At 31.1% G+C, this 16,397-nt stretch overlaps 2 protein-coding genes across 2 annotated transcripts; both read left to right on the forward strand.

Moving 5' to 3' along the window:
* The first annotated feature begins 1,468 nt into the window (after window positions 1-1,468).
* LOC113401005 (uncharacterized) lies at window positions 1,469-5,906 on the forward strand. Its single transcript, XM_026640707.2, has 6 exons — window positions 1,469-1,611; window positions 1,758-2,085; window positions 2,679-2,823; window positions 3,053-3,135; window positions 3,358-3,443; window positions 4,943-5,906. Exons 1-6 carry the CDS (start codon window positions 1,552-1,554, stop codon window positions 5,837-5,839), a joined length of 1,599 nt encoding a protein of 532 aa, XP_026496492.2. The 5' UTR covers window positions 1,469-1,551; the 3' UTR covers window positions 5,840-5,906.
* Window positions 5,907-13,838: 7,932 nt separating this feature from the next.
* Window positions 13,839-15,294, forward strand: LOC113401006 (lipase 3-like). The gene has a single exon (XM_026640708.2). The coding sequence runs from the start codon at window positions 13,862-13,864 to the stop codon at window positions 15,245-15,247; it is 1,386 nt and encodes a 461-aa protein (XP_026496493.2). The 5' UTR covers window positions 13,839-13,861; the 3' UTR covers window positions 15,248-15,294.
* Window positions 15,295-16,397: the final 1,103 nt, after the last annotated feature.

The raw sequence follows: 16,397 nt of genomic DNA on the forward strand, positions 1-16,397 counted from the left end.
GGTTTAATAAAGGACATATTTTAATACAAATAATTCTAAATACATCATGGTCTGCTGCTCCAACATCAGGATCCAGATCGTTTTACTTAAAAGCATCATACAAAATGTTGCCTATATGTTTCACATACTCTTCAAATTTTATGAAAAGAGGAAGCAGTTATTGTTAAGAATACAACGATTAGTAAAAAGTAGTATATAGGTATAAAAGTAGTCTATATCTAAGTGAAATCTCTAATGATTGTGTAATTAATTATTAAACAAGACCAAAACTATAAGTGGTAATAAAATAATTGTCTATTCATCATTATATTTCACGATTGGTCCCTACAATCAAAATCAAAATATACTTTATTCAAGTAGGCTTTTACAAACACCTTTCCTCGCCATTTTACAAACTATATTAAGTGAAGCTACCACCGGTTCGGAATGAATGAATAGGAAGGAATAAAACGCAACTCATTTTTATACATAGAAATTTTCCAAGTAGTGACCCTAGAGGAACTCCCATACCCACTTTTTTCTTTCTACGTTATCCATCTATTCAGATTTATTATTGGAGATCACAGAACTATGAGATTTATAAACTGAAATTATCATGTTTCATTAGGTCAGGAAATTACGACCTAATAAAGTTGAACACGAGTTATTAAACGAAATTACTATATAATGATATAAATAGATACGTTTAAGACTCAAACTTTAATCAATGGATTACAATGTTGAAATTATTTAAGTTTGCACTACCAGCTCATACATTATTTTCTTACTTTTATGAATTCCTAAAAACGCCTGATAATTACATTTTAAATAAATTTGGTGTAATCTGTAATAAATTTAAGTTTTTTAGAAATTATAAGTAAATATGGCATTGAATTCAGTTATTATTTCATTCATTTTTTTATTTATTTATAATAATGACATTTATAACAACAGAAGTTTACATTTTGTCGCTAAATACCTGCAAATTAGTTACTGTTTAAAAACTGTTATAATAATACATTGGAATTTTCGTTGAAAGATAAATATAACCATAAAGATAGTTAATAAGTAGTAAAAGGTATAGTCGAATAGTTTATTCGTTATTGTTCCAGTATTTTATTTTGATTCAGTACCACTTAATTTTCTATACCAGTTTAAATATATCCTTTTAAAAACATAATATTTACGATATAGAAATGAATATAGGAAAAATACGTTATATTTTGATCGTCTACCAAGACTGAATTTTAAATGTCTTAAATTTAATTATCGATATTCGATATTGAAAAGCGATTATGACGAACGTAAAACGTTTGTAAGTAAAGATTTGAAGCGAATAGTGATAAGTTCTTTTCAACTATTAAGTTAAATTAATTTTATTGACTACATAAAAACTGATAACATTTGGAATAGGTATTAAGATATACATAAACATATTATGTCATCACATTACGTGATAGTATTATCGCGGGCCGTAACTCACAAGCATTGACACTTGTCAAGTTTGATGTACACTTTAAAACTATCCATAAACATTCTTTTAACTTTAGGAAATCACTGCAATTTCTCAGAATGACATCTATAACTGATCTGAGACTCGACGAGGAAATAATTAATGTTAGTTTGGCTGAAGTAAGTTCTATGTGTTTATATTCTTCTTCTATTTCAACGAAATACTGTTAGAAATAACTTTATCAAAACTAATTGTTATTTAAATAAACTAATGGGTTAATAGGTATATATAAATTATTCAATAATTAAGAGTGTTCTCTTTTTAGGAGTACTTAAAGGAAAATTCGGTATTCCATTCAAAGGGTTATAGTGATAATGGAGATGTTGAATATGATATATGCAAAAACCAAATATATCTTTCTGATTATACAAGACAAATACCGACATTTAATACCCCATCAACTTCTTTGGATAACAATTCAGTGAAATATTTGGACTTGGCAGAGAAGTTAACAAAAAATATAGATTTATTCTGTCAGCTTGAGTATCTTTTAAGAAAGAAACCCATTGCAGAAGTTAGAAATTTCGATATGAAATTACTAGAACAGAACCTAATTTACCAAAGTTCATTTATAACAGCGGAGAAATCTTACAGTAAGTATAAAAAAGATATTTTTATGTTTTTAACAATTTGTCTTGTTTTTTTGTTTAATGTTTTCACATGTCAGCTTGCTCGCTTTAATTTTAGAGATGAGATAAAGTATTTTCCTTCCTTTACACTTCTCACTTATCGGTGTACAAATTTTAGTCAGATATCTTAAGTTAGGGTCTATGTATATCCGTATCATATAATTCTTCAAATGTAAAATTTTGTGTAAAAATTATTTGAGTATGATATTTATATAAATTTAAACTTTTAAAAAACAACAATTAGATACTGAGTTTTCAACTATATTGTTCTCTGAGTTGGTGGTCACAATGTCCATTTTTTAATAATTCTTCACAATGAAAAAGTACTTGTGACAGTATATTTATAAAGGTATTTGTTTGAATGAAAAATTCTATATACAGTATATACCATAATGCAAAACCAGAACAGTTAGTGTACAAACACAATTCATTAAAATAATAGACTTTTGTTTATTATTAGAAAAGTAGTGAGAATATATGCCATTTATTTTGTCTTTATTGTCTTATTAATAAAAAAAAATAAAAATATTCCATAGTCCATAACATCTTAAATTTAGTTTCAGAAATAATAATGACTACAGATGCGACCCTGGCTAGCCTTGGTTGCATTGCCCAGTCATCAGCTCCCACAATCACTATATTGTCTACTAAGGAAATTGCTGTGATATGTTCACTGTTTGTCAAACTTTGTCATGAAGCTGGGTGATTATTTTTTCTTAGATTATAATTCATATAATGAATCATGGCAACACTTAATCGTAAGTAATGTTGCATTATATCATATACACTATTTTACCCCTGTCTGAACTGGGCATACATGCATGCACACACAATGATGATCACTCATCTAAAATGCCCTTGTGGTGTGTGCTGTCTCTACCATGTGTAAAATTTAATAAAATAAACGAATAATATATTTTTTTATTTTCAGGCTTAATAATATTAATTTAATTTTCATGTCTAATCCTACACCTGACACACCTTTGCAATGTATGAATTTTTCAAATATGAAAGGTAGTTTATTTATTTTTTTATTTCAAAAGATATAATTTAGGGCGAAATATTTTGTCTAATACAGACTAAAATATTCAAAAGTCCATTAAAATGATAACGAAAGTTTTTGTTAAGTTAATTTGTGAATTGTTAACAAAAAAATGACATGACAAGTAATCATTTTTAGTTATTTTATTGCCTTGTTGATAATATTACCTAAATACATCCTGGTTTTTTTTTCAGAACTTCGTACGGGTTGTGTGGGCATTGTAACAGAAAAATCCGATATTGACTCAGCTGTAGACACCTTCCTCTATGCTACCAGCCAAGTTAGTTGCAATTTAAATATAACTTAAGATAGGAATTCATTATTATTTTCACTGTAGAATGCAAAAGCCATCGCGTGGCGCCCGCCGAAGATACAGAGAGGGTACCGTTGGTTTTTTAGTGGATATTCTGGTGTACTGGGGCGCACTCGGCGTCCTGGGCATCGGCGAGTCATACATACCCCTCAATTTCCACGTGGGAAAAACTCATTTTTCCAGCAAGATAAAAAAAAACGAAAAGAATTAATGATAGCATTATATATATATATATAATGCTATCATTGCCTTTTTATATATATATATAAAAAGGCTTAAAGAGGAAACTGGCTATCGGGCTATTGGGCTATCATGTTTGCATGAAACTGCATTGGTACAATGAAGTAGAATAAGCACCAAACCTAGAGTAGTGGGACATATTATACAGGCTGTATTTAATTGTGTAATGCGTTTGTAGGTAAAAGAAAGTTTAAAAGTAGCTCCTATGACACAATATAAGGTAACATGATTTAGTGTAAATGAAGTGGTATATATTTCATTTTATGATGTATACAAATTTATATATTGGCACGTGTTGTCGAAATTCAACCATAATTTTTGAAATGTAGAAATTGTTTCATGATATCAATATTTTTATCGTTTAATTACCACAAAAATAACGCCTGGCATTCAGACTTCAAGGTTACTCCTTCTGTTCTCGCATGACAGTGTACGGGTAAGGGGGCTTAACCACCACAATTAGCATTCGAATTTTTCCGTGTCAAATTTTAAAGTTAACTTGGTAAGCAAGTAGCAATACCTAAAGCAAAACACAAAATGGTGGCTGCTTTTTATGGCTAGCTTGTTAAAACCACAGCGGAGTGTTTCCCGGTTCATCTGCCACGGACTCATAGATCTATCAATAACGCATTCTCTCTGCGACCGTTCTTTCCATCGCTTCATTATGATGTCAAATCATTATGATTAATTCGTTAAAATGTTTGCTTGGGTAAAACCGTACTTGTCTCTGCTGGGGTAAAGCTTCCTCTAGTTTTGTGAAGGATTTTATGCCTATTCCACCACGTTTCTCCAAAGCAGGTAGATATGTATAATACATATGTAGCACATTTTCGTCCGACTGATGCAGGTTTACACGTTCCCTTCACCGCATCGTTCGATGCGAATTTTAAGCAACGAATAAAACACTTATTAAATTAGTCGTTCTATTTAGTGTAAGCTCGTGTGCCTTAGTAATATACCTTATCTTATGGCTTGCGTTACTTGAGTGGTTGGCCTCGCGTCAGATAGTCTTACGGCCAACACAATCATAGGATTCTTTCTTCCTTTACTTATCCCTGTGTGTGTGTAACAAGTACAAGGGATAAACCATCAAAAATCTCATCTAATCAGCGAATTGACCGTAGTATATATATATATATGTATAAGCCATTTCTAGCAACAACTTTGTCGATAATCTGCTTTTCCTCCTCGAGACATAAGTTTCAATAAGAAATTTTACTTTGCAGTCTCCTTGGCATTTCAAAAAGATTTTCGTGCAAGAATGTGCGCTGAGTCGGTTTAAGAAAGCCCTCGAGTGGAAGACTAAAAAGCCATCCGGCGATGTCGAAGAACAACTCGTAAAGTCTTGTACGTCGGTACATGTTTATGAGGACAAACTATACCTCTTCGAGTTTGCAGGCGACGTCAACCACGTCAGCCCTAACTCGATTATAATAGAAGCCTACAGAACCAACAAAGAGCTAATGTCAATAATGGCAGCGATTAAACCATTTTGTGTCTCACTTTGGTCGAGTCACGTCGCTGAATCGAACGAGATCGCCTTAGGCCTTGAAACGAATATCGTATGGATTAATGATTACGGTTGTTTCGAAGGACCGCCCATCACATCGCAGGCTTTCTACTCCCTCTTACATCGTCACATGGACAAATCAAGGATGTCTACATTCTCGGACGTTTTGAAAGTCAGAGAAACATGGCTGAAATCACAAATGACGACGCGATTGTTAAAAATGTCCAAAGTTGCCGATAAATTTAAAACTAATTTGACGGACGAAAAGTTTTTCAGAATAAACTCTAATAATAGCAATATTAGTGTTGGAGATAAACTTTGCATAGCGATACGAGAACCAGTGAATGTTATAGCCGTGAACATAACGACATGCCGAAATGTTTACGAGCTCATGGACTTTGTTGTAAACGGCGGCGCCGTGATACTTATCCTAAAAACGAAAACGCCAGAAAGAAATGAAATTGTTAAACTTTGTCAAGCACTGAAAGATATCGAAGCACCTGTAGTTTTGGTCGATGACCAAGATTATAACCTGGACGAAACGTTTCAGGGCCAACTCAGGTATAACACAAAAGTCGTTTGGTCCAGTATTGGAACTATATTTGCGAATTAATATTATGGTCCGGCAGCTTAGCAAGTGTCAGTTGATCATGATGACATACTACAAAAATGAACAGTGTAAAATAACTTTAAAAAAACGATAGATTTAAAAAATAAAATCTTTAAATGTTGTTATATAAATTAGAAATATATTTTTTTTTTATTTGTCAAATTTTATAACTAAATATTACCATTTAACATTATATAATTTAAAATATAATTGAGATTTTTGAATTTATATAAAATTTAACAATATTCATAATTTATTGTAATAAAATGTTACACAATAAATGTTTTAATTTTATATATATTATTTTATTTTTAACGCTGAAAGTGCAGCAACAGTCCGTGCCCTCAACTTGCCCTATTAATAAATTTAACTTTTATGTCAAAAAACGCATGTATAAATTGAACTATATTTTTAATTCTCAATTGTCGTCCTTATAAATAAATAAAGCCGATACATACTATATAAAAAAATAATATTAATATAATTATATTTGTGCCATGGCATGTATGAAGCACGTAATTTTTACGATATTTTATATAATAAGTAAAGTTCTCTAAAAAAATATGTATTAACACTTTTCAATAAGTAGAACAGACTTTACTATAAATAAAATAATTTTTAATTTATTTTCTGTTCGTACGTACTTTGACAAATTTTGTGTCTGATTTTTTTATATAGATGGCGCTTAACAGTTTGTCAGTTCGCGTTGTATAATAATAAAAGAGAATCTACGTGCCTGACTAGTATAGGTAATGGGTATAGTTTAGTTCATAATCATTCATGGAACGTTTTCATTCAGTTTAATAAAAAAAGCATTAATTTTCAATAACAAAAAATGTTCCGTACACTTAGATTGGTTGCAAATTTAATACGTGATATGAAATATTATATTGAAAACTTCCCCAAGTTTGCAGAACTTTTGGAATTTTTTTCACGACCATACAGCAAAAATTAATTTAATTGCAGTTTTAACAATGTTCCGGACTGCGGACAAGGTTGCAAAATGAGATTTATTGCCGTCCCAATATACCATTCACTTGACCGAAGTTTGAAAACTTTTGGAATTATTATTAAATTTTCGATTTCGAATGTCAATAATGACTGGACTATCATGTGTGTCGACGTCGAGCTGCTTGTAATCATGTATTCTAATACAAACTCATGAAGCATGTCATTTTTTATTAATTATTTCTGTATTGAAACAGTAAATGCTATTAAGAAAGTTATAATTAAGTGATTATGGATGGAAAAAACGTTAAAAATAAATCAAGATCAGTAGGTTGTTGTTTTATATTATGCTCTAATTCTTATAGTATAACTCATTCAAATGCAAATTGTATTTGTGTCCATCAAAGTAGCGTTAAAATCAAATGCCACAAAAAAAATATATAAAATATTTTTAAAAAGGTCGCCATCCTACAACCTGTCAAATTTATAGGGACGATTGTTACAGTTAGGGAATGTAATCCCGGTATACCGGGATCCTGCATACATTTTGCGGTGCTAATCTCGGTCAAAAAATTTGCGGGATTCTGCGGGACTTCAGACAGGCAGGATAAAGGATTACAGAGAAGCTTAGATTATACGTGTTGCCCCTTTGCTGAATTATCAATATGAGGAATATTTATGTGATTAGAAAATATAATTCACTCGGTTAAAAATAGCAGTCATTAAATTTTTTGTTCTACATTTACGTGCGCGTATGAGGTTATGAGTAAAGCGCATAATTTATAACTCCAAGATACCGCTAATGCTGCTGGTATAAGCAGACTTTAATCAAATGAGATAACGTGTCAAAAACTAACATTTAAAAAAAGGGATAGATTGATATTTAAAAAAGGAAAGAATATAAAAAGTAACAACGCACTCTCATGTTCGTCCCGGACATATGTTTTCATGGTCTTAATGTATATATTTAAAAAAATTAATAAGCCACTTAAGATCTACCAAACTGCTTGTTAAAATGAAAACGTATTGTTGATAAACGTTTAATAGATATCGTACGAGATATAAACAATTACTCTACCCGTGCAAATTCGAAAAAAGTTATTTATAAAAATCAAAGTACTTAAATAAAATAATAGCAGCATACTAATGTCTGCTAGTTTATCTTATTTGCTATTGATTTAACTTTGTAAGACTAGAAGCTAATGTTAGTTTACACTATTTTATTATATCAAACTGGTTACCGTCAGTGTGACTGTGTGTTCTGATTTATTTTTTATATAGAAACTTATTATTACACGGTAAAATACTATTGAATCTTTGCCATCATGCATGATATACCCATAGATGGTTTTAATTTTTTTTATTTACTTGTCCTTATATAAATATCTACTAAGTCCATAGCCAAATTATTTTTTAATGAAAAGAAAAAACATATTATATTTATTTCATTTCACTTACGTACGCCATTTATTTGCGTATGATAATTATAATTGAAGTTATTGTTTATACTGATTCAGCGCTACAAAGTCCAAGTCTAAAAAAAGTGTTTAATATTAAAATAAATTGCATAATCAGAAACACTGAAGTAAGCTAAACGTGTTTCTAAACTGCTGACTTTTATTTACTTTTAGTAATGACAGTTTACTCAAAGAAACAGTTTCAGTAACTATATATAATATATCGCCAAGTTAAAGGAAGAAATGTAAACCGCTAAACTTGGGAAATGTGGTTTAAAGTTTAGTTAGCAAACCACTGGCGATATGTACAAATGTTTGGCTGTATGTATGTAAGCAGGGCTTCTTCTACCGTTTCCATCGGTAGTTAAACGTTATTGTGCCGCCACCAAAATCAAAATATACTTTATTCAAGTAAGCTTTTACAAGCACTTTTGAATTGCCATCGTCACCCCTCGGCCGTATCATAATATGAAAAGATATATCATGAAATAGAAATATTGACATGAAATGATTTTTCAAATCGAACTGATAAAACCTAAGATTAGTGCGTTCAGAAAAACAATCGAACTTCTTAGCTTTATAATATGAATATAGATTGGCAGGTATGAGATCGATTCGGGCTGCTCAAGATCGGGTGGTTGGCGTTCTATGGCGAAGGCTTTCGTCCAGCAGTGGATGGCAATAGGCTGGAAAAAAAATGTATATTATTGATCCTTATCATTAAATTTAAATTAAGGAAATAATTTTATTAATCGTACTAATATTGAAAGTAGTTGCTAAAGATATACAGCGTTGTTCATTTTTTAACTCATCTCTACTAAATGACTAAACTGATCGTTATGAAATCTGACATAAAGGTAACCTTGCATGCAGAATATGGTATTCGAGGGTTGTTAAGGCGCAGATTGAGTCGCTAGGAACAGTTATCTAAAGCATTTACGTAAGCAAATAATATAATATAATTATTGTTTGTAAGCTTATATAATAATTCACATTGTGGTCTTTGGTAAATATATACAAGACTAATTAAAAATAGTTACTGAGCAATAATGAACGCTTGGAATGTTGGCAAGAATGCCGCAGCATTTCCATGGTGAATCGAAAATCTGATATATTTTAAGGCATTTACGTGAAATGGATTTATTTGTTATTTAATTAAAAAAATCAATCAGAAGGAATAAATACGCAATATACCTACCCTCTGAATTTGTTATTATTTTCTTTTTCTAAGAATATTAAGTAGGACTATACTAAGCGAACCTTCGGCTTATTTTTAATATTTTTATTAAAAACCATTCAAGAGATCAATTTACCCTCGAAACAGATAATAATGGTATTTTCCATGCATATATTGGGTGTTTTCCATACATCATTGTTTTAAAGTTTCTTATAACGAAAATAATAAAAACAAGAATGCGAGGTCGTTTATTCCAGTAATTTAGTCACAGATTTATTAGATCTATCCTACATCTTATTTATGTTAACTATAAAGTATTGAATCCGTCATTTTATACAATTCTTAAAATAGATGGGAAATCTATGATATATTTTGTAGTATACACTTTTCTCGGAAACATATACGATTCGTAACCATTACAGCGAGGAGAGCGGGGAAATAAAAGAACAATCTTATAGTCCTATATCATCATCAAGATTTTGAAACTCGGTGGCATTCGAAGCCACGGGATGTGTTGCACCCGTGCACATGTGACCAGATAGAGTTAGGGTCACTTTGGTTTAGTGTTTATATATTTCCTGATATCATCTCAAAATTGCATACAATTCCTAAGAAGGACTTATATGTTTTTATAGTATTTGTATGCTTAAAGGCCAATAGATACCTCGTGGTGATCACCATTGCCCGTAGATATTGGCGGCGTTAGAAATATTAATCCCATCCCACGTCGTCAATGCCCCACCAACCTTGGAAACTAAGACGTTACGTTCCTCCTGCCTTTAGTTACACTGGCTCAGTTACCATTCAAAACGGAACACAACAATATTAATTGGTGCTGTTTTGCGGTAGAATATCTGATTAGTGTGGGTGGTACCTACCAAAATTAACTTGCATAAAGCTCTACCAAAACGTAAATATTTAATATTTTACAGGAAATGTATATAATAATCTTTGAAACATTATCTCAGAAAAGTAATGACCTGGTTCTGAATTGCATCTATTTCCTAGGAATTATGTACAATTCCTAGATTTCATACATTTCCGGTAACACATATACAAATTTATGTTGATAAATCTGTTTGAAATTAATAGACTTCAACACCGTGATATGACAGATCACTATAATTATAAAACATACCGAACTTATAGAACTTTATCCGCTACGCCTCACTTTTTTTTTATAAACATTTATTATTTAAATAAGAATTATTATCAAGTCTTTAAATATATACAAATATGAATTAAAAATAGTTACTGTATAAATCTTGACCGCGTGGAATGGCGGCAAGAATGCTAGCAGCATTTCTCCGTTGAATCGTAAATCCGATCCTTTGGGCATAAAACGAACCAGCCCTCCTGATATTTGGATCGTTATTTTGTAACAAGTTGTATAATAATTAGATTCATCATCAGATCATCATAAAACGAATGAACATAAATTTCCTCTTTCAAATATTAGTATGATTTTTTTGACATTGTGACAAACAGCCTCGGCACAAATTACATATAATATCTACTAACATAGATCTATTCACTCACGAAGGTGCGATCCGTAAAATTATTAGTATCGGCGTGCATTCCCATGAATGAGTTGAGTGACGCTCGGCATCAAGTACAAAATGTCTTAGTGTGCGTGAGAAATTAAAAAAAAAAAACAAATTTTGATTGATTATATTTGTTAAGTTTATTTTATTAAAACGCCGATTATTTAATCAGGATGTACCTTCGTTAGTGACTAGATCATTTCAGTATCGTATATATTTTTATGACTTATTTATTAATTAAATAAGTTTATAAAAAAACTTAAATCATACGATAAAAACATTATATAACTTTTTAAAACAACACAAAAACATATAGATAGAAGATAATAAGAGATAATAAGATTATACCTAAGATAAAATGAGCGTGGACTTCGTATTCATTGATTTACATATAGGATTATCTATTATTTAGTAGACTATATCACTATCACTTATTTAATTTGAACTAAATAATACCTAACTATCAAGTTTCTTGTCCGTTTTACTTGGTGGTAGAGCTTTGTGCAAACCCGTCTCCCAGCACGGGTACCACACACTCATCAGATATTCTACCGCCAAGTAGCAATATTCAGTACTGTTGTGTTGCAGTATGAAGGGTGTGTGAGCCAGTATGACCATGACCATGACCAAAACATATCAGTTCCCAATGTTGGTGGCGCATTGGCGATGTAAGGAATGGTTAATATTACTTACAGCGCCATTGTCTACGGGCGGTGGTAACCACCTACCATCAAATGGCCCATTCGCCTGTCGCCTTAATCATAGATAAAGTTCTCATTCCGTAACGTTGGTAGCTCTCCATTAAATTTAATTTTGTAAGACGATTCAAGAGTAAAATCGTATTCTAAAGATTTTGATTTAGATTTTTTAATATTTATTAAATTAAAAAAAAAATGTGAATGGTATTTCTCAATGGCATAATCATAATAGTAATCGATTTGCTAATATCACGCGGACAAAGCCGCAATCCTATTAACTTAAATAACACAAACAAATATTACTTCAAAGTCCGCAGCTGTTTGCGAAATATATTCCGGCTTTAAAACTAATTACTAAGAAGGTTAGAATGGTGTTTATGCGATATGCAAATATATAAAACCTCTTTATTTAAAGTTATCCTACATTATGCTTAACTAATTTCGTCATAAAAAGTTGCTTCCAATAGAGTTAGGAAGTTGGTAGAGCTAGTCCGAAGCCGCGAAAACCACGTAAAGTGATTGTCCAGCATCTATTTCTCTCCAGTTGTGTATAATGGTTGCCGTCCCATCACGTCCCATTGGATTATAAAAGTGAGAGGTTAAAGTCTGAATCGTACATTTTACAAAATAAATTAAGTGCAAAGCTATTTTCCCAGATTGCAAAATAAAAACAGTAATGTTTCATAGTGGAATAAATTCTTAACAGATAATAAATATTTAGAATTAAATATCATTCTTAATGATGAAAAATGGAAATTTATCCAATAACGTAAAATTAATAATAATTTTACTTTGTCTGATATAATTAACACAGGTATAGCTTTAAACATTAGGTAGCAAATGTAAAAGTATCTAAAAAAAACAAAAACTGTCTGTACGTCCCAGTGATGGGCTAAGATCATGACGAGAAATTTGAGAGCTTATGGGAGTTAGTGGTAAAAAATCAAACTTGTGGTAAGAAATCATATTACTCATAGTTACAGGTTTCCTCACGATGTTTTCCGAGCGTGGACCTGCAATCTTCGTTTAAGTTGCACTTGTTCTAACCACTGAGCCACTTCGTCTCTAATATAACTATGTATTAGCGATAGAATGTAATACATTGCCACAGGAAAGGCGCATTGATATTGCGGGGTCGAATACGTAAATATGGAGATTGTGTTTAACTTATTCATATAGGTAAGTACGTTTAGTGCTTATAAATATTAAATAAAAATAAATAATAAATTTGATAGCTATTATTTAATATTAAATTATATATATATATATTTATATATACATGTTGATAGTTCCATGCATAATAAGTTTGCATGAAATTACCTTTTTAACACCGTCAAAAGTTGTTTAACAAATACATAACAAACTAATAAATTCGATGGAAATATTTAAAGTTAATTATGCAGAACTGTAACGGTACTTAAGATACAATATAATACAATCCTTAACGTTGAGTACGTACTTACTTAATACTTATTTATAAGCATTTTTTTAATTATATTTTTAGAAAAACTGTGTTCACACAATTATTTTAACAATAACAGAAACTAAAAACTACCAAGGTCAATCTATTATTTTATAGCTAAATAAATCATGAATTGTATGAGTTATTTTCATGACTCATCCTATCTTGATACTTTTAACTCTGTCTGCGTTCTGCAATGTTACACACGTCAGTCTAGTTAATATTTGTTAGGAATATGTCTAACTAGTTAAAAAATGGTCATTGCCTATTTGATCATCTTAATGTCTTTGCGTTGTAGAACATTTGACAGTACTTTCAGAAGCAATGTAACAGTTCATACGCCTACTATAAATTAATTTAAGAGATAGGCAAGGCTAAAGACTATTATTACAATTATAATACAATATTAAGCGTATCTTGATTCCTGTATATCAACTTTCGAACTCATAAATAAGTCACATCGAAAAACAGGTGTTTAACATGATCAATTAGGATGCAACTTTAAACTTTTTTATTACTAAAATAGTTTCAATACAATATAACATACTATAATATAAATTATTATTAATAGAAATCAATCATTCATTGGGCTTTATTTAAATTCTAATGCCATAACTCTAATACCGCATTAGGTATTGCTAGTGTATTATTCAAAAAAACGAATAAGCATACATCAAGGTTATACCCGCGAGATGAGCTCAGTTGTGTCACCATCGTTAACGTCAGTTGATCGTGTATCATGATCGCCAGCGGTTTTATATTCACAGTTCTAATAATATCATGCAACGGCCAATTAAATTCATTTACCTCCTTGTTTACAGACGTGTGGACAAAAAATCCTATAGTACAATTTACAGCTCGAGCGTCCAGTGAAGTCATAGCAAACACCGTAGATACTATTACAAAATTTCCTCTCGCAGTGGCCGGAGTGCTAACCCAAGGATACAATTTTCCCACCCTCATCAGCCCTACTAATGTTATAGATTTAACAGATAAGTTTGTCGCTGAATTCAATTCTAATTTAAATAACGAAGATGCCAACTTAAATATCGGAGATCTAATAATTAAATATGGATTTACAGTGGAAAAACACAAAGTTCAAACCGAAGATGGATACATTCTTAGCATGTATAGAATACCGAATAACGGATCAGTAATATTCTTGATGCATGGATTATTGGGCAGTGCTGATGATTACGTAATAGCGGGCCCGGAGAGCGGACTCGCTTACCTATTAGCGAATGAAGGCTACGACGTCTGGATGGGAAATGCCCGTGGAAATAAACATTCAAGACATCACGTCAAATTAAATCCATCGGAGTCAGTTTTTTGGGATTTTACCTGGCACGAAATCGGATTTTACGACTTACCAGCTATGATTGACTATGCTCTTGAAACGAGTAACTCTAAAACATTGAAATATATTGGTCATTCTCAAGGGACCACAGCCTTCTTCGTAATGGCTTCTGAGAAAACTCACTACAACAATAAAATTAATTTAATGGTTGCGTTGTCACCAGTAGCCTTTATGGCCAATGCAAAGTCGCCTGTAGTCCGCCTTTTGGCACCAGGAGGTCCACTTATTCACAGCGTGACTAAAACTTTAGGCATCTATGAATTTCTTCCAGACAATGTGATGATAAGAATTCTGAAACGCTTGATGTGTGGCAATGGAGCGATAGCAGAAATTTTGTGTAATAATATAATATTTTTAGCCGCTGGCTTTGATTTAGGCCAGCTTAATATAACTAATCTTCCTGTGATGTTCGGTCACACGCCTTCTGGAGCGTCAGCAAAACAGTTTGTGCATTACGGACAAAACGTTGTATCAAACGAATTCAGAAAATTCGATTACGGCTTATCGGAGAACTTGCTACGTTATGGTAAATCGCCCCCTCCAAGTTATACGTTAGAGCAAATAAGTGCCCCCGTGTCATTATTTTACAGTGAAGCTGATTGGTTGGCACATCCCGATGACGTCGATAAGTTGTTCAACGAGTTGAGTAACGCTGTAGATATTTACAAAATACCTTACGACCAGTTTAATCATATAGATTTTTTGTTCGCGAAAGATTTTAAGAAATTAATTTATAAGAGATTACGAAAACTCCTGTTATTATTTTAATAATGGTTATTTGTCACTCCACAATAAACAGATAATTTATCTTTAGAGTTGCTTTTTTAATACCCTACTAGAATCTAGCTTATACGACGTCAAAACGAAAGTACTGTACATACATAGAACTGTACATAATATAAACACATATCATCTTCTATTATGTACTGAACACTGCCAACATTTAGTTAAATATATAATAAATGTGTTTGTCTCCATGCATTCTTTAACAGATCTGATTGTAAAAATTGATTTGCAAGGGTTCTTGGCATAAAAAAAATTTATTGTGTCTGTGTACCTATGTCTAGTTTACAATATAAAAAATTCAAATACAACCTTATTCTATCAACAAAAATAGTATATAGTAAACAATTATTTACTTTCATAAATACCACCATATATACCCTTAACCTCTGTCAAAATCTAATCATATATAAAGTTAATTTACATCAATATACTTACATATTATTAAAATTTTAGTAAAAATACAATGAAACCTCAATATCAATTCATGGCAGCTACTAATTGCTTGATCGAATTGAATGATCGAGTATTGGAATACTTTTTGGAATGTTACGCCTTATGACGTCACCAGGGAAAAAGAGCAATAATGAGATGATTACTTTGTTACTCTTACTATATTTACTTTCTTCTTCTCATTTTATATGTTGATATTTATTATAGACTTTTTTTTCTAAATTGATTTTGGAAAAAGGACAAACATTATATATACTTACAAAATTTCCGAAAAATATTTTTATATATTATATAAATTCATCGATTATTTTACTGGATAATTATTAATTCTACCGCGCAACGTAGTTTCATTATACTTATCCTAACAATATTTAGAACATATAATATTATCTAGTTAATATTTTTTAGTCAGAACTCTTTTGTAGGATAATGTAACCGGCAGTATACGTTAACAAGTCAAAGATAACATTCAAAATATTCAATTAAAAAAAATATATTTAAAAAACATTTTTGGAACAAAACTTCTTTGTGATAAGTGATACTACAAAAGTAGCTATTTTTTACAAGTAATAAACCTCAAAAAGTTCGAGTAACATAATAGAGATATTTTATTATGTATGTATTATTCATTTTATCATAATTATATTGATGAGAAATAAAATAAATCTAAGTTGTTCTTAAT

The sequence above is a fragment of the Vanessa tameamea genome, chromosome 18 (assembly GCF_037043105.1).
Source record: "Vanessa tameamea isolate UH-Manoa-2023 chromosome 18, ilVanTame1 primary haplotype, whole genome shotgun sequence".
Taxonomy (NCBI): domain Eukaryota; kingdom Metazoa; phylum Arthropoda; class Insecta; order Lepidoptera; family Nymphalidae; genus Vanessa; species Vanessa tameamea.